At 39.5% G+C, this 17,268-nt stretch overlaps 4 protein-coding genes across 5 annotated transcripts; 2 read left to right on the top strand and 2 right to left on the bottom strand.

The window, feature by feature from the left end:
* The first annotated feature begins 5 nt into the window (after window positions 1–5).
* LOC144196560 (uncharacterized) lies at window positions 6–2,806 on the top strand. Its single transcript, XM_077716859.1, has 4 exons — window positions 6–213; window positions 882–1,220; window positions 1,754–1,891; window positions 2,421–2,806. The coding sequence occupies exons 1-4, from the start codon at window positions 183–185 to the stop codon at window positions 2,582–2,584; spliced, it is 672 nt and encodes a 223-aa protein (XP_077572985.1). The 5' UTR covers window positions 6–182; the 3' UTR covers window positions 2,585–2,806.
* A 4-nt stretch (window positions 2,807–2,810) lies between these two features.
* On the bottom strand, window positions 2,811–7,314 carry scamp4 (secretory carrier membrane protein 4). 2 transcript variants are annotated; one of them, XM_077716856.1, is made up of 8 exons: window positions 7,255–7,273; window positions 5,790–5,903; window positions 5,411–5,437; window positions 4,951–5,079; window positions 4,720–4,876; window positions 4,204–4,305; window positions 3,981–4,098; window positions 2,811–3,911 (listed from the first exon to the last, which is right to left on the bottom strand). In XM_077716856.1, exons 3-8 carry the CDS (start codon window positions 5,415–5,417, stop codon window positions 3,723–3,725), a joined length of 702 nt encoding a protein of 233 aa, XP_077572982.1. In that variant the 5' UTR covers window positions 5,418–5,437; window positions 5,790–5,903; window positions 7,255–7,273; the 3' UTR covers window positions 2,811–3,722. The 2 variants fall into 2 exon arrangements, with proteins under 2 accessions (XP_077572982.1, XP_077572983.1); XM_077716857.1 differs by lacking the exon at window positions 5,790–5,903 and having other exon boundaries at window positions 7,255–7,314.
* Window positions 6,066–13,027, top strand: chaf1a (chromatin assembly factor 1, subunit A (p150)). The gene is made up of 16 exons (XM_077716848.1): window positions 6,066–6,922; window positions 7,739–7,774; window positions 7,963–8,633; window positions 9,010–9,069; window positions 9,166–9,431; window positions 9,506–9,587; window positions 9,799–9,867; window positions 9,941–10,158; window positions 10,239–10,407; window positions 10,610–10,690; window positions 10,979–11,077; window positions 11,158–11,407; window positions 11,479–11,629; window positions 11,703–12,015; window positions 12,081–12,162; window positions 12,612–13,027. The coding sequence occupies exons 1-16, from the start codon at window positions 6,859–6,861 to the stop codon at window positions 12,722–12,724; spliced, it is 2,724 nt and encodes a 907-aa protein (XP_077572974.1). The 5' UTR covers window positions 6,066–6,858; the 3' UTR covers window positions 12,725–13,027.
* Window positions 13,028–13,953: 926 nt separating this feature from the next.
* On the bottom strand, window positions 13,954–17,232 carry ubxn6 (UBX domain protein 6). Its single transcript, XM_077716847.1, has 11 exons — window positions 16,939–17,232; window positions 16,120–16,277; window positions 15,941–16,005; window positions 15,746–15,868; window positions 15,561–15,658; window positions 15,415–15,490; window positions 15,224–15,308; window positions 14,914–15,133; window positions 14,719–14,849; window positions 14,500–14,648; window positions 13,954–14,371 (listed from the first exon to the last, which is right to left on the bottom strand). The coding sequence occupies exons 1-11, from the start codon at window positions 17,019–17,021 to the stop codon at window positions 14,246–14,248; spliced, it is 1,314 nt and encodes a 437-aa protein (XP_077572973.1). The 5' UTR covers window positions 17,022–17,232; the 3' UTR covers window positions 13,954–14,245.
* Between the last annotated feature and the right edge of the window lie 36 nt (window positions 17,233–17,268).

Here is a 17,268-nt window from a genome sequence, read left to right as displayed (position 1 = left end):
ACTTTGCTTGTTTTTAAAAAAATGTGTAGAGAACAACCTTTTCTATTTAAAACAACAACAAAAACTGTGGGCTATTGGCTTCACATTTGTTTAACAGTGCATACATTTTAGTCTGAGAAACTTCCTTGTGCACTCAAAGCTGCTTTGTGGCTTCGACTGCAGTTTGTCTCGAAACTAAAAGGATGAAGGAACCTGCCTTGCTGTTACTTAATGGTAGGTGTTTGCTTATCAGTAATATTATTAGAAAACCTAAAATTTCCCCTCTCTTAGTCAAGTGGTTAACACATCTGCCTAGTGGTTATCTTATCTGTCAATTACGAACTGTAAAGTACAAATTTCCTGTGCTGTTTTACATTTCTGTTAAATTCCTCTAGTCTGACTCATGTTCTGAATAACAAATTTTAAATTGTGAGAATTTTTTTAATATTAAATTATAGTCGGACTTGTCTGGATTAATGTGTTGCAAAATTAAAAGCTGCAGAAAATCTGTACAAACTTGGCATTATAAATTTAAGACCCAATTAATTTGCTTATGGATTTTATGCACAGTACAATTACTTGATAATGTGGTTAACAGTTGCGATGATATGATTTTTTTAAAATATCTGGCCAATTTTTTGGGAGAATGAGAAAAGGATATTATTGTTATCAATGTTTTTGATTCCCCAATTGACTCTGTATCATATCTTATCCCTAGTTTAATTTCTCCATACATGTGTGGCCTTTTTCTGGGTACTTGGGTTTCCTCCATAATACCCAAAACATGCGTATTATCTCGAATAAATACTCAATATACTCCATGCATGATTGTAATTGGGAATTATTAAGTCACGGAAAAGCTTAGCAAATGAAAACATCTTTTCTCTGATATCTCTCCACAGTATATGTTGCCGCCTCGGCTCAGTGTTCAGCCATTTTTAATGAAACCCGTGTTAGAGTGGATGTTTCTGTGGGTTCCTCGCTTAATCTGTGTGAGCGCCTGACCTGGACAGAAAGGAGGTTCAAGATATGCTGGCATTTTATCCCAAATGGATCTTTGATCCACTCTAAGGAACTATTTTGTTCTAGCATGTCAAGCCGAAATCAAAACAAAGACAAATTTCTCAATTATACTTTATTGAACATTACGCAGAAGCAGAGTGGATGGTACTTTTGCCGAATCCATATGGATATTCCAGATTTGAGAGTCATCAACTGCAGTGGAATTCACGTGTGTGTTGGCAAGTAGTTGTTGTTTCTACTGATATAGATCATTTTAATATTTATTTCTATTAAGATGCTACAAAAAATGATTTGGAGACATCTTAATGTCTATAAGTGATCTTTCGACTATGTGAAACGTTCTTAGTTTATTAGTGGATTAATAGTTGGCAGTAAAAATGAATTTTTTAAACCTAATATCAAATGAAAAAAGCATTTCATTGGCTGTCATTCTGCTAGTCATTAATGTGTTTTTAAACATAACTATTATTTTGGTGCATTTAACTCAATAGTGTAGATTTATGCATTTTTTATTTTACTGAGCTGATTTTGTCAAATAGCGCTTGGTTATTTATAAAAAAAATGTTTATATATCTCTTTCTGAAAGAAATTGTTTGATTTTTATTCATTTAAACGTAAAAAGTTGATTTAAAGGAACTTTAAACAAGTCAAATTCAAGACTTAAGACTTAAGAACGTTTTAAGGCCGCTTAAAACAGAATTTCATGCCAATTGTACAATGGACAGTTCTAATTAGTCATGTTTTTTTACAGACTGCGTTCCTATGTTGCCCACAGAAAACAAAAGGCTGGGTCTGTTATGGCTGTGGATCACTATTGGCTTGTTGGGCCTTATCGTGCTGATCCTGTTGGCACTTTGTGTCCACCAAATCCGACGACGTAAACGCAAAGGTATAGCCTAATATTCAAGTTTAACCTTTAAGCTTTTTTCAACATGGTACTTGTGCAACATGACATGCCACAGAATGAGAGCTCTACACTTCGTTGTGGTTAAACAGCGCAGACAGATAATGTCTTGATTTCCTTTCGCTAACCACACTGCTAAGCAAGTAAAAAAATGTCAGTCGAAACAGTTCAGAATATGTGAATACAACATAAATAAATAAAAAAACAGACAAAGGGAGTAAAACACATTAAACAACCACTTTCTGGCGTCTTTTCAAAGTCTCCCCAATTCAATAATTCTAACTTATCTCATTCAAAAGCCCCAATATTCAAATTTCATACAGTATATATGACATATAAAGCCTTCTGAAGTCAGTATTTTTTTGTGTGTGACTATTTATCAAATTTTAATGACTAATCTTTCACTCCCTTTGAGATTGACAATCTAAGATGTGTATTTTTTTTCTTTTATGTATGTCTATTGGTGAGTTAATGACCATATTTCTTCATGTTTTTTATTTTTTATTTTTTTTAGAATCACCATGTGCAACCTATGTGAACACACACAACCCCCCACAACTACCAAGTTTGAGAGCTCAGCTCAGGGTGCCCCCCAGCTCTCAGGACTCAAGCACCCCAAGTCCTGCCAGGAAAAACTACTGCAGCAGCAAACAGAGGCCTAGACAGCAGCGGATATAGTCTTCACAAATCCCCTAAATGTCATTTTTATTATATTAAGAGTATGATTCCAACTTGGAAAAATAATTCATTCAAATGGACTCCACAAATATAGGCCCAAACCATGGTCCGACTTTTATTTTTTCACATTCAATACATGTTTCTATGCATTGTAATATCAACAATTACAGGCACATTTGCTTAAACATTCATAATTTTGGCCAAAATGCACATAAACTGCGTTATATACTGTAATGTAGTATTTAAAAAAAAATGAAGAAAATACTATTCATAAATTGAAATTCAAAAAATATTCCAGGACACTTTGTGACATATAATCCCTCCAGCTAATATTTTTAAGACCATATACATTGCAAATAAGGCACATGCCTGTGTCAAAAGTGCCCCCCATTTTGACAAAATGGAGTTTAAGAAAAGTTGAGACTTAAGAAATAAGCATTTTCTCAAAAAATGGTGTTTACCCTTAAGACTAATATATAATAAACACCTCTTTTAAACAGCAGCTAAAGCATTTGGTCTTTGAAATAAAAAACAGTGTTTAAGTTCCTGCACACTGTTCACATTACATGCAGAAGACATCTTTAATGATTTGCATTCCAGTAGATTGACACACATTGTCATCTTTTTCTATTTTATCTTTTTTTCCTTCAGTCTTTCACTTGAAATGACATAAGCTACATTTCTCCTATGACCAAGTGTGTAGTAACACAATGTATTTTTTTACCATTACCTTTTATTTGAATGGAAAATTAATATGTAAACTATAAGAGCTTTGAGTTACGAGCATATTTATAAGGCATATCAACTCATATCCACAATAGAAGAATATTTTTGCTATCCAATTTAAAAAGCACCTATGTCCCAAATTAGTTTTATCTAAAATATACAAAAAAACATTGATTTTGTGTTTTGGCTATATTAAAAAAAAAATTCAAATATGGAATTAAGTTTGTTTTTAAATTGGACAGTGACAAATATTCATCATTGCGGGATTTAAAAATAATGTTCCTTACAATGGTTTTTGGCAATTTTGCAAAAAAAAAAGTATTTTAAAAAAACAACAATATTGTTTTCCATTAAAGACGCATTGGGTGATTTTGAAATGGTTTGCATCTATATTACGACAATTCTCGATTGGTCACCAAGCACGGTTGTCCGTATAACTGGGCACGGATGCTGGGTACTGTGGCAAACTTGGCCCTTGTGAGTTGGGATCGACAACGCTGACCTCACCAGCTTTCACGGCCGCGTCTTTCCACGTTCCGGCACCCCACTCTTCACGAGCATGCGCCATGCTGCCCCCGATGCCCCGGTACAGTCTGTGCACCTGCGAGGGTTCGAGAAGAAGGATGAGAAATGCTCTTTTAGGAAGACGTTTTTTTTTGTGACTGCTCACCTTAATGAGGACCAGCAACATTAAGATGGTCACCAGTGTTAAAAGCAGCGTGGTGGGAAGCATAATGATGGCGGCGGCTAAATTGGTTTTGAAAAACATGATGGTGGCGATCCAACCGCTGCATAGAAATGAGTGAGAAGAAACAGATATGTGTATGAGACTTAGGTTTTTGGATAGTCTCCCAAGTGTTATTAAAATGAAGTGGTGAATGACTGCTACTTACCAAATACCCCAGTTGTTCAATCCTAGACATTGAATAAAGGCCAGCACTACTTGAAGGAAGAAGATGAAGAAGAAGGCCATGAAGTTGAAGGAACTATCCGCTCTGTTGTGAAATGACAGAAAGTTATATCAAATAGCTAAGATAATTGTTTTAGGTCAAAGCACTTGAAAAAAACTTTTGTGTCAGAATTCTGAAAAAAAAGTCTCGATTTTGACTTCATAGAATAAAGTCAGAATTGAAAAAATCTAATAGCATTGAGAATTCTGACTTTATTATGAGAATTCTGATAGAATTGAGAATTCTAACTTTATTCTCAGAATTGAGAATTCTGACTTTATTCTCAAAATTTGGACTTTATTGTCAGATTTCTAACTTTATTCTCAGAGTTTTAGCCATCTTTTTTCCCTTCCGTGGGCCTAATCCTCTTTTATAGAATTGCGATCAAATAAAGATCCTGAAGTATATAACTACGCATTTTTTCATCTATAACCGGCAGTGTTATACATGGCAACACACCTGATGGCTTTGTATATAGGTCTGAACCAGCATATATAACTGCAAGGAGCGAAAAGGATCAGCCACAGCAAGGAATAGCCAAAATTAGAGGCGTAACTTCCCGCGGCCCACCAGGCGATGCAGCCAATCACGTTCAAGCACAGCGTCGCTGAATAAACTGTGGTGGACAAAGAGGTCGATTTGAATGCATACGGGAAATGGCATCCTCCTACGCATAACAAGACGACTCACTCATCCACAGTGTAAAGATTCGCCGCACCAGTTGCTGATGTTGACTGGGAATCTCCTCCTGGATGTTCTGATAAAAGCACGGCTTTACTCTTAAGAATTTGGGCAGAGGGGGAAAGTTGTTTTCATGGCCTGCAAAAGAAAGAATTGCGACCGATTTCAAAGTTGCTATGATAGTAAACAGCATTTTTTAAACTTTTTCCCCCAGTTGTGGAGATGGTGAAACCACATTTAAGTATGATGTAATAACTCCCAATGTCAGTCATTTATTGTGCAATGTATTAGTTGACTTGTGTGTGCTGATCAATGTTTTTGCATTTTGATCATGTGACTGATACTTAACCAATCAATGTATGCATTCAGATGTTATTATATTTATGACAAGTTTTTAATGGTCACTTAAAAGGACACAGCCATGTTTTTTTTCCAAATTTTGACAAAAACGATATAAAGGCACACTCACCTGTCATGTTGTAATGTGATTGTCAACCTGAAAAAGAATAAATATATACACAAATGCAACATATTGCGTTATTGTCATGTCGTCTTTAAACATTCGCCTGTACTAAAAAAAATGCCTAATTGATTAAATAAGGATAATTAAATGCATATTATTTTACATTTGCAAATGTATACTTTAAACACAACTAAAAACGGAAATATATGGTTCAGGAAGGCTGCATGGGTTTATCATTGGCAAATGCGTTGTCCCCCTTGTGGGGGGTGTTGAACTTTAATTCATACAATCCACTGGTCGGGACAAAGAATCCATGCAACAACAACTGAGGAGACACGGTTAAAAATAGAAAAAGATGGGGTAGTCTAACTGGGCTACCGCTTACCTTTTTTGCGTTGAGATTTGAAGGGTGGTCGCGGGTGATGACCAGCAAATCAACCAAGAATCGGATGCATTTCCTCGACCCGCCCATTAAATTCACGACTGCGGCTGCGTGACACTGTAGTTCCCAAATGAACTCATTGAATGCGCTAGATCACGTAAAAAACTACAATATCCACAAGCCACGTCATCTTGTAAACAGGAAGCGCGTGACTTTCATCTATGAAGCATCACCGCTTTAAAACACGCAAGTTCAAAAGGCCTCGGGGTAGCATGTTAGAATTTTTTTTTAATTAAAATGGATCCATCTGCACGATCTCCAAATCTCCCTATTTATTTTCACTTATTTAAGGATGTGTTTTAAGGGCCCTGTTTTTCCCTCTGATAATTTGTTGTGATTATGTGATTTGACTATATTTGATTCAGAGGCAATCAGGGAATTGTCTTAGAGGTCGATGATAATAAATTTAATAAGTTAAAGAGATAAACGTTTTTATTGATTGACAACCTAAACGAACAACGCACTAGACCGAATTCCGACTTTTAGAATACCATGAACGCAGCTCTCCAAACTCTTTGACCAATTGAAGCACCCGATGCAGCTATCTGAGTGACGTATAATTCATAACCTCTGCTTTAATGTACAAAGCGTGCCCGAAAACATATTAAGTATTTACTATCGTCAAAATGCAATTTTACTTCTTTTTAAATGGTCTCTTATAGGCTATATTAACATAAACAATGTTTTAAACATTATTAGTTTCTTTAATTCTACACCGAAAGTGCAATTATTTTACCCCGCGCGTTGATGTTAGACAAATCAAACGCTCCGGTTAACCCACAGTGACCAATCAGCTGTGCGCTCTGACGCAGGCGGCATCCTCCCGCCAATTCCGACAAGGAGCGCGAGGCCAGTAGTCGGGAAGAAAATACCCCGGCTGTGTGCAAACAAGGGGGGACGAATTAGCACTACATGTCGGTTGTATAGCGACAAATAGTACCCCCTTCGACCGGGGCCGTTTCTTTCCCTCGCATTGAAACTTTATCCACCTTAAAGCGTTTGTTGTGCGAGGATGTTGGCGGCGGAGACAGCATCAGTGGAGGGGCACTTGGCAGCTTCGAAACCCCGTAGAAGAGGTAAGCTAATGCATTATTGCTCGATGTTTATCGAAATAAATAAATGTATCTTGTGTCGTCGAACGCCTCGGGTTTTCCTCTATATGTTGCATACAATGAATGTCTCAGTCGTGATTGTGTTCAGTAGATGAGTATTTTCGTGTTGGCCTTGCGAAAATGCTAACTATTCTTTGCGTCTACGCGGTTAATCAAAGTTGACCCTCATATTGTCATGGAAAATGGGACGTCTCGTCACCATTGAAGGTTATTAAACATAGCTAAGTTCACGTTGGTCTTAACTCCCCTACTTTAACCTTCTCAACAATGGCCGGCCAAGTAGTGGCTTGCCTTACCGTGTAAAGGTCCTCAAAGGACGGGGAGATCCAGCTTGAACCGCCGTTGACTGATTGGCCCTTCTTAGGCTATCTCTGCTAAGCTAATCAAATCAGAATGCCGTCAATAAATGTTCTCTTAAAGGAAAAATCTCTTTAGATACCCGAACTCTCAAAACTGTTAGGCCACGACGTTTTTTGGACTTAAAAAAGTTTGGTATATGTGTTGTTGTTGTTGTTAGTAACAACTAAACATGTTGTTTCACTGGGTGGCGGGAGAGCAGACCAAACCATTTTAAAACCGACTCGGTACCGTGTTCTATGTAAATCGACGCTTTGTGTATGTGAATAACACCTGGCCCAAATGTTGGCACTAGAACAATAAAGTACTATGTATTCGCAGGACTCAGTTATCCAATGCTCATTCTGGGTATTATCTGCAAAGGCCATCCTTTCTGTTTTTTTTTCTCTCTGAATTTGATTTCTGATGCCCCTCTGTTTTTAGGAATGGATTGTACATCAAACAAGAAACTCATACAAGGTAATTTTGCATGTTGAGATTTTACTTAAGTAGAGTCAACTCCATCTCATGGAGCCCAAAACAAAAAAACACTGAGCAAAAGTTTTTCCCCAAACTATCTATAATCCTTAATCATTCCTCACTATTAAGCATATTCAGGAATCTTAAAATTTTAAACATTTTATTCAATGTTTTTTTTTCCCATGCAGCTCGTCTCCCTTTCAAGCGTATGAACTCGGAACCAAAAGAAAGCAAGCCATCACCGAAACGTCCTTGTGCACACATTATCCCCGAACAAGGAGTCTCTGACAGAGAGAATGACAATGAATCCTCTCTGCAAGTCGTCTCCAATAGACCCCCTTTGGTTAATGGCCGAGGGCCCCTCGATTGTTTCCTCAGCAAAAAGCGCACTTCAGAACAGAACATTGTAGATCTGACCGATGACAACCCATCTCCCGTCAAGTTCCGCAATGCGGCCACCACCACCACCACCCGCACATTAAAAGACAGACAATGCGGGGACACCAACGCGTCCCCCGTGAACTCTATACGTGCCGATCGTGCCGCCGACACGCACACGTCATCAGACTCCTCAGAGAACCTGGCAAACGAAGAGAACGAAATGGAGGACGGGATCTTGCCTCTTGATACGACGCGGGAATCGGATGGCGAACGGGAAGAGAAAAAGGCTCCGGCAAACGTCTCCACTTTGGACAAGTCAGCCATGTCGGACAGCGAAGAGGAAGAAGAAAATGCTTCGGCAAACGTGTCCACTTTGGGCAACAAGTCAGCCTTGTCAATTTCGTCAGGCTGTTCCTCTCACGAGAGCACACCAGAACGGACTAAAAAGAATGAGTCCACTACCACCACACCGACTACAGTACGTGTGCACGTATGTGGCAGTAGACCACTCAATTTTAAGTTATAAAAATACCTGACAAATGTGCTTATATGCTCATATCAAAGGAATTAAATATAAGGCATGTAAATATGATTGAATTCTGCCATAAAGTTTGATTTATGGAAAATTGTGAATCCAATTGAAAAGGCCAAATTTGCCAGAAAAAAATTCAATGGAAAAGGAATATAAAGTTGCCTTGTAAAAACTGAAATAGAATTTGACAGGATTAGCTAAAGTATAATTTGTGCTGATTGCAAATATAGAAAAAAAACTGAATTCAGACATGAAACATTCAAATGGTCCACAGACCTTTTGTTCCAATTTAGTTTTCTTATTTCTATTTTTCCCTTCCTAGGAGCCAACAACCACTCCTGAAACACCCGCAAATAAAAGGAAGACAAGACGTTCATTAAAGGTGAGACTAGTATAATAATTTTATATTCCATAGTTTTATGTTTGAGAGATGACTTAATAAATGGAGAAACTTTTTTTTTTTTGTTCCACTCTGTAGAGTCTCCAAGTGCAGGACGAGAGGCTTCGAATCCGTCAAGAAAGGGAGGAGGCCAAGGCCGCTAAGGAGAAACAGAGAGAAGAGAGTCGCAAACTAAAGGAGGAGCGCAAAAGGGAAAAGCAGGAGAAGAAAGAAAAAGACGAACGAGAAAAGCGGGAGAGAAAGGAAAAAGACGAACGAGAAAAGAGGGAGAAAAAGGAAAAGGATGAGCGAGAAAAGGCAGAGAAGTTAAAAGCCAAGGAGGATCAGCGAAAATCGAAACTGGAGTAAGTCATACTTCCACTAAGTTGGAGTTGTCATGTTTTTGGCCTGTCATTTTCATTGACGCTTTCTTCTGTAGGGCAAAGCTTGAGGAGAAACGTAAGAAAGAAGAAGAAAAGCGGGTGAAAGAAGAGGAAAAGCGGGTCAAAGAAGAAAAAGATGTGAGTTGTGTAGAAATGTTTCATTTCTCAATAAGTGAGATTGTGAGTTAAATTGCCTTGTGATTGGACAGAAAAAATCTTTAAAAAAAATGGCTTGGAGGAAATGCAGCTATTAGTGAGACTTTATTTTTAGGCTAGATAGCTGTTTTGTGCCTCTAATTTTCAGTTGTGTTGATGTCATTTGATGTTTTTTGTGATTTTTTTTTATTAGCGCCTCAAAGCAGAGAAAGCCGAGATAACTAGGTTTTTACAGAAGGCCAAAATCCAGCAGGCTCCAAAGGTGAGTTGCAACTACCCTTAAGGACACAAATTGGAGGCTAGCCTATAATCGATTCATCCACTTTCCTTGTCAGACTCTCGCGGTGGCTTGTGGGAAATTCGCTCCGTTCGAGATCAAGGACAACATGTGCATGGCGCCGTTGTGCAGGGTTCAATGTGAAGAATCCGCCTTGGAAGAACTGGATCTCTGTTTGTTACAATCCAGCGATAGTCAGCCTTTACTGAAGGACTGGATTGGCCAGAAGCCACGATGCTCTGCTGCTACCAGGCCCAGAGTTCAAAACCCAGATAGGTGGGATACAAAAAAAATGCTAGAAATGATTTATCTATTTTTGGTTTGCTGTTTTATCAATTGTTGGTCTTTTTCCTCAGCGATTGTATAGACATGACTGCGCCCAATCCAGAAGGTGTGCCTGACCGGAAACTGTACGGTCCGATGAAGCTTCTGTTGTTTCGGGAAAATCACCGCCCGGCTTACTGGGGCACTTGGAGAAAGAAGAGTTTGCACATCTCACCACGCTGTCCCCTCAGGAAAGACACGGTAAAATTACATTCTATCATCAATACTGCAAGTTAGAGGTCAGATCTACTATAAATATACTAGACTAAAACAATGTGTGGTCTCTTTCACTGATTTGAAAAAAAAAAAAAATACAGTTTTTAAAAATATACAGTCATACCTTGATATACAAGCTTAATGTGTTCTAAAACTGAGCTACTATGTTCCTCTTTTTAAATTTCAGGACCTGTTGGACTATGAGGTCGATAGTGATGAAGAATGGGAGGAAGAGGAACCCGGGGAGTCCCTCTCGCACAGTGAAGGGGTGAGTTTGGGGGTACACTAATTGATGTATATACATTTTGACAAGACTGAAATAAGAATCTTCAAATTTACCGAGCTTGTTAACAGCACTTTTTTTTACCTAATGAAAGATAATTAATATAATGTAACCCTCATCCATGTGGAAGTGCATTCTTGCTCGTATTTTTGGTTCTTTTTGAGCCCTCTGAGATCTTGTTTTGAATTGCGAAGAAGAAATTGTATTTACTGTTAAGTGTTAAGTTGTCAAGTGCTTGAAAATGTAATGATTGTTTGTTTGTTTTTTTTCCAGGAGGACGAAGAGGAGGGAGGTGAGGACGATGATGACAACGATGGCTTTTTTGTCCCGCACGGTTATCTTTCAGATGATGAAGGGGCATTAGAAGAAGTGGTAGGGATCTCAATAGCATAAATACATGGTATAGAGAAGGTCGTTTGACAAACTTTCTTAATGGTTGCGTGATTCTGCAGGATGGTGGTGACCTTGAAAAGCAGAAACTGCAGCAGAGGGTGAAAGCTAGGGAATGGGAAGAGCTAATGTCTACCAAGAGTAAGATGAAGTTCCTGCTACCAGTTGTGCGGGGCTGCCTCTGGGAGGGCGACGGCTCGGTCTCCGACCTTCTTCAGTCGTACGCCGCGTGCCTCATCGAACCTCTACCCAAAGCGGACTTGAGTGTCAGTCCAGAGGAACAGACTGAAAAGTGTGCAAAAGAAATGCAATGTAAGTCTGAGGGCTGAGATCATCCCTAAAATATTGCATACTTAATTTTGATTATTATTTTTTCTTTACAGTGCTCAGCCAGCTGCTGCCACTGCTGCACGGTAACCTCAATAGCAGCAAGGTAATTATCACAGAGTTTCAGGAATTCTGTCATCAGAAAACAGCCTCCACGTCACCCGCTCCACTCTCCAGCCCTGAGAGCTCAGCGGACGTTCCCACTCGGTAAAGATTGAATGTCTTGACGTGAAAGGCGCATTTTTCAAAAATATTTTGTATAATGTTGTTTTGTCCTCAGAATACAGGTGAAGCGTCTCATTAAAAACAACGCCGTTTATGAGAAACGTGCCACCTACCGACGCTGCTGCTGGTACGTCCACGAAGACGTCCTGTCCCGCTTCGGCCTCGAGGCCCTCCCGGTGCCAGGCCAGTGGTCTTACTCGACCAGCGGTGCCCGGGAAGACACCCGCGAGGAGGCGGCCACGGGCTCTCATGGCAACTCCCCCACTACGCCGCAGACTCCCTCCGCCACTTCGTCGGCCTCTAAAAGAAAGAGCACCGGCAGTATGTCCATCACCAAATTCATGAAACGATTTAACGACCGAGAACAGGTAACCCGTTTTGATAAATACACAAAAAGGAAATAGTTTGGCTCATCGAATCTCACCCTGGTCAGACGGAAGAAACGGAGGCCGACGGCTTTCAAGCAGACACGGAGGATGATGACGAAGACTGCATTATTGTCTCCATTCAAAGTGGTGAGTGAGTCTTATGCTACTTAAAAAAATGGCAGGCTTTTAGGGTTGAAATGATATTGATTGGTTATGCGACAATGAAAACATTGGTCAAAATCGTCATCTTTGATGCTGTTTTTGTTTTTTTTCTACTGTTTAGGCACATTGACTTAGCGATTTCTTAACTTATTGCCAATATTCCACTAAATTATGCCACCTTTAAGAGAAAAGACGCAATGGGCGTATGCAGAAAATAAAAATCTGTCTTTTGTATCATTGAGAGCCCATTACTGCACTTTTCAATCAAAATAATAACTAGCAAGCTTCAGACGGTACATGAAAAGTTCACAAAGAATGACACAACATTGAGAAAGCAACAGAACTTGTTTTTATGGTCATATTTATATTGTTTTTCCCCCCATGTATCCAAATGTGCAAAATTGTAATTGAATCTCATCCACTTTCCTGCATAGGCTCAGCCAAACAGAATTCCTCCACCGATGGAAGTGATGAAATGGAAGTCACTCTGTCTGAAACAGCTGCTCTCCCAATAGAAACTGCTGCTCCAACCCTTGCCACAACCTGAGAACAATTAGCTTCGACCTTTTCTCACCCCACTCCTTCATTGTCCTCCTAAATAACCTCCCCTGAAAAGGTGGCAATGAAGCGGTAGTACAGTTGTGTGCTAAGTAAGCATCGCCCCATCACCAGGTGCCAGAAAATTGCCTTAAAAGGTCTCTCAGGCAGGTCGAGTGTTTTCAAGTCCTTGACTGTAAGAATCGTCCGGAAAAAAAAAAACAGCATTATTTACGTTTTAGAAATTTCATTTTAATGTTATTGTATATTGGTTGCCAAGAGTAAAATCAGATTAAAAGGTTCCTTCATGTTTCCTTTGGTGCTATTTATCCTGGTCCTTAACCAACATTTAACAGCTAGAGTATAGTTGCTAGTTTTGTACGTGTAGTTAGATCTGGCGAAAAGATAGTATTTGGAATTTAAAAAAAAATGTTTTGCTAGCGTACTTGAATAAGAAAAAAATTTAAAAAAAATGATTAAGCAGCTTCATTGTTTTTGCAAGGTTGATGCTGATAAAGGGATTGTATAATCTTACATAATAATAACATTAATCAGATGCAAAGCAAGCAATCTTTATTTTGGACAATACAGATTGACAAAAATGCATTTTGGAAACCATAGATCACATGGAAAGCAGAGAGAAATTAGCTTTATAGAAATAAGTCTTTATGACTTGATCTCTATCAGTGAGGGAAAACGCAAAAAAACAAAAAGCCAAACTAGCAAGGTGCATGAAGACCTTGGAGTGTTTATGGGTTCATGTGCAATTAAACGACAAAAGAAATAATGGCATTTGTCTCAGTAGGAAAATGAAGTCAGATACTGAAGTTTCACTGGCAGGGCTGATTTAATTACTGTATTTTGATTTTTTAATTTTTGTTGTTTTTTACAACAGATGTTTGATACAAACAAATAAAACTCACCTCTTTAAACTACCATTATTGACATGCTCTGTGGAAAGGTTTAAATCATTCAATTTGTTTAAACAGGAGAACAAGGTCAAAACTACATTTTCCTTCCTTCAGAGGTCGTATCAAAGACTTCTTTCACATAGATGTTGCAGAATTGGTGGATGTGCACGGCAACAGAAGACCCAGGTTTGATCCCTTTTGACCTTTTAACTGTGGTTCCAAAATCTCGCTATTAATATTTTTCTCCTCAGTAAGTCATTTTTTGGAATACTAATATTTATAAAGGTGTTCTGTTAAATCCAAGAAAGGACTTATCAATACCACCAGGGAAACATACCTTTCTTTAATGCTCTTAATATACAAATGTTACAGTTTTGGATCTTCTGTTGCAGGATTTTAGTGTGAAAGAAGCAACATATTCATCACTTTTCTAACATTTATGCATCCTGAATCAATTGTCTTTATACTTCAGTCAGTTAGGTGTCGTAAGCAAACGTTAGCAGTTGTTAGACGATTAGCAGTGACGGTAATAAATACAAATATGAATGGTCAGTTGGAGAGGGACAATTTCACCTCCTAGCAAAGGGGAATTGGCATGGGCATATTTTTCCACTCAACTTTCAGCTCAGATTGCGAATAGTCTCTAGCAGTTCTGGTTTGAGGAGAGTTGAGCTTTTACTTCCTGCCGCTACAATATCTGCTTGCACGGATGCATCCCAGGCGAATGAAAGAAGAGCTGCAGGTACCTTTCAGAGTAAGAAAGGAATGTCATGTAGAAAATGATATCATGTCACAGTGTCCAATATGGTTATGTGTAAAAAGCCACCTGATTTAACGATGCATTCTTTCATATCATTTGTTGGATGTCACTTACCAGGTTACACTCAGCTAAAGCCACATCCTCATCCTCCTGCAACTTTTGACCACCGGGTGCGATGAGCTCGAATGGCTGCCAGCCATCCACCAAGGAGTCTCGCACGAAGCCGAACAGCACGGGAAGTCGGTCCCAGGCGTAGAATGTCCCTAAGATGGGTTGCACGTGAGTCAAGTCTTCTGCAAAATGTCTGAATTTTTTTTGCATATTGTTATGTACCCTGGAGCAGATTTCCATCTGGAAGCCGGATACGGAGCAAAGTATAGTTATACTTTCTCCTCTCCCTTTGCTCATCTCGCTCCCTCATGGCTTTGGTTCGAAGCATGGAGTTCTTTTCCACCAAGTCACTCCTGACAAAAGACATGACTCCAATATTTTACTTATTGCCCCAAAAACACTAATTTTTTTTCTTACTTTTGCTGTTGTTCCTTCTTTAGCTCCTCGGCACTCAGGTTGTAGAACTCTGACGGAAGCTCGAAGCGAGTGGCGTTGTCCGACGCCCGGAAGGCCTGAGCCTGCCGGTCCAACAGCGCTCGTACGGGTTCGCCCCGTTGCAGGCGATCCCGCCGCTCCTTCATCAGCTCCAGGGTGTCGGGACTTTGCTCGGGCAACACCAGAAACTCCTCTTCCTCCTCTAGTCTCCAAACAAGCACACAAAGTACAGGTAATAAATAGTATTTACTTTACTTTACTAAAAATCACATGACAATTTTCTTGGATTTACCTTGACCGTCGACAACGAGCATTGTGCTTATGAAGCCCAAAGCTTCCAGGAACTCTCGGCTGCCCTCCACACATCGCAATTTTTCCTATAAACCACCAACAAACAGAATGGTCAAATAGGACAACACTTGTAATGCCGACGTCTCGCCACCAGGTGGCAATAAAAGTCGATTAGGAAAAAAAAAAACATACCTGAAAGACTTTGTTGCTGAGTTTGATCTTCCTGTATTTCTCCTCTGAAGGATTCTTACAAATATTTTCGACATATCTGTGGGAAATGAAGAAAAATTACAAATTGTCGTAGCATTTTTTTTTTGGCATGAATAATTTAATCTTACTTGCTTATAATGTCCACTGCTGCTTTCACCTTCTCTTTATCTTTATTAAATGTGTGAATCATCATGACGGATGCCTCTACGTTGTCCTCCTCAAAACGCTGACACACAAAAAAAATGTAATGTCAAAGAAGCCTTTGCACTTAATATGAGGGAATTTGAGAAATAATAATAATTATAAGATATACCATCAAAATGGCCTCCTTCAGGTGGACATCTCGATCACTCTTGGTTAATGTGGCTCCCGTTAGTGGGCAGGTAAAATACACACCGGACACAGAGAGTCCCTCCCTTCCGGCGACGTTGGTTCCCTAGTAATCAGGGATGGGGGGAAGTTGACGTTGCACGGATTGATGTTTGACTCCCGGATGACTTCGATGTACCTCTGCTGTTGCTGCTTTTTCTTTTCCGGCCAGAGCAGCAGCCTCGGCCTCCAATTCCCGCTTTACTGCAAACCAGCACAATCACATGTTGGCATTTGGCACAATTTTGCACCTCCATGAGGCTCCTCAAGTAATGTTAGTCCTTCACTTACAGGTATGAGGCTTTGCGTACAACTCACCTTGGTTCCTGATGGCATCCTGGGAAGTCTGGACCTTCGGCCGCTGATGTTGTTCAACTCTGGCCAGAGCTGCCGCACCTGCTCGTTGGGAACCCTCGCTAGGAGATTCGCGTTGAGGTTGCTTGCTACCAGAACTCTTCTGTCCTCTATCAGGTGCACTTTTTTCATTATGGAAGCACAAAAGTATATTAGGTGTGTCATCATTCTTGATGTTTAGGGTATTTTATCACTGCACTAAAAACACTGGAGCTAACTCAAGTGCTGGTAACCACTCAAGTCCCTTTTACCTTAATTTTTATTGCACACAAATCTTTTTATGACTTTATTTATGCATTTTATGGTCAAGCATTAAATTTAATTGTACTTATATAATGACAGTAAGGGCAATTAAATTATTAGTCACTTATTGAGAACAGTAATTGGGAGGACTGACTGAATAATCATGGGACTGGAATCTTGGCCATGGATAACTCAAAATTTCATGTTTTTATGAAATGGAACACATACATGTAATTCTTCCAGAAACATTTGCCCTCAGTTGCTATCTCATTGTAGAGCAGCAGCGGTCACGTGACTTAATGAGATTGTGTGGGATTTACCGTTAGCCCGGCTGAAATTAGACGTCTGCTCTGAGTGTAATATTAAGTAACAAATGACAACAGCTTATTCCAAATGTGACATGCAACGGGACAAGAAGTTAACTGAAGAAACGCCGATTGAGTGACTATTAATGAAGTAAACAGACTCGAAGTGCTAACGTTTTAAGCCATTCCCTATCACACGCGAAAAGCAACTTTGTGGGAGAAATTTGCCATTTACTTGCTCTCTTCCGAAAGCTTCTTCCCAGGGCCCAACGATTTGAATTTAATGTCCTTCTTGATGTCATCGAATAGCTTCTTCATCTCTTTTTTTCCAGAGGCAAGACCGAATATTAGGCAGCTGTCAGCAGGGAGGAGAATGTCAACAAACCTGCTTCTTCTGTGGTAATTTCAACAATACATTCGTAATAGTACTTCCGCTTTACGACCTTGTTGGTGCTGCCACCATGCGAGTGAAATTAATTCGGACTGGTAACTCATCATGAAGGCTCGACAGTCTCTTCAGCTCAAACCATCTTTCATCTAGCTATTCCCTAGCACATGATTGTGT

Source organism: Stigmatopora nigra, chromosome 5 (genome assembly GCF_051989575.1).
Source record: "Stigmatopora nigra isolate UIUO_SnigA chromosome 5, RoL_Snig_1.1, whole genome shotgun sequence".
Taxonomy (NCBI): Eukaryota; Metazoa; Chordata; class Actinopteri; order Syngnathiformes; family Syngnathidae; genus Stigmatopora; species Stigmatopora nigra.
The sequence above is the reverse complement of the archived record's forward strand: the minus strand, read 5'-3'. Positions and strand labels throughout refer to the sequence as shown.

Bases quoted from the DNA above. Each gene is read 5' to 3' on its own strand.
- scamp4 (XM_077716857.1), bottom strand. The intron at 4,877-4,950 runs GTGAGTCGTCTT...TGTCCACCACAG, and splicing joins AATCTTTACACTGTGGATGA to TTTATTCAGCGACGCTGTGC. The intron at 4,306-4,719 runs GTGTGTTGCCAT...ATTTCACAACAG, and splicing joins CCTATATACAAAGCCATCAG to AGCGGATAGTTCCTTCAACT.
- ubxn6 (XM_077716847.1), bottom strand. From the start codon at position 17,021: ATGAAGAAGCTATTCGATGACATCAAGAAGGACATTAAATTCAAATCG. The intron at 15,491-15,560 runs GTAAGATTAAAT...CATTTCCCACAG, and splicing joins GCAGTGGACATTATAAGCAA to ATATGTCGAAAATATTTGTA. The intron at 14,372-14,499 runs GTAAGTGACATC...TTACTCTGAAAG, and splicing joins CTTTAGCTGAGTGTAACCTG to GTACCTGCAGCTCTTCTTTC.
- chaf1a (XM_077716848.1), top strand. From the start codon at position 6,859: ATGTTGGCGGCGGAGACAGCATCAGTGGAGGGGCACTTGGCAGCTTCG. The intron at 9,432-9,505 runs GTAAGTCATACT...TTTCTTCTGTAG, and splicing joins CAGCGAAAATCGAAACTGGA to GGCAAAGCTTGAGGAGAAAC. The intron at 10,691-10,978 runs GTGAGTTTGGGG...TTTTTTTTCCAG, and splicing joins CCCTCTCGCACAGTGAAGGG to GAGGACGAAGAGGAGGGAGG.
- LOC144196560 (XM_077716859.1), top strand. From the start codon at position 183: ATGAAGGAACCTGCCTTGCTGTTACTTAATG. The intron at 1,221-1,753 runs GCAAGTAGTTGT...GTTTTTTTACAG, and splicing joins TGGAATTCACGTGTGTGTTG to ACTGCGTTCCTATGTTGCCC. The intron at 1,892-2,420 runs GTATAGCCTAAT...TATTTTTTTTAG, and splicing joins CCGACGACGTAAACGCAAAG to AATCACCATGTGCAACCTAT.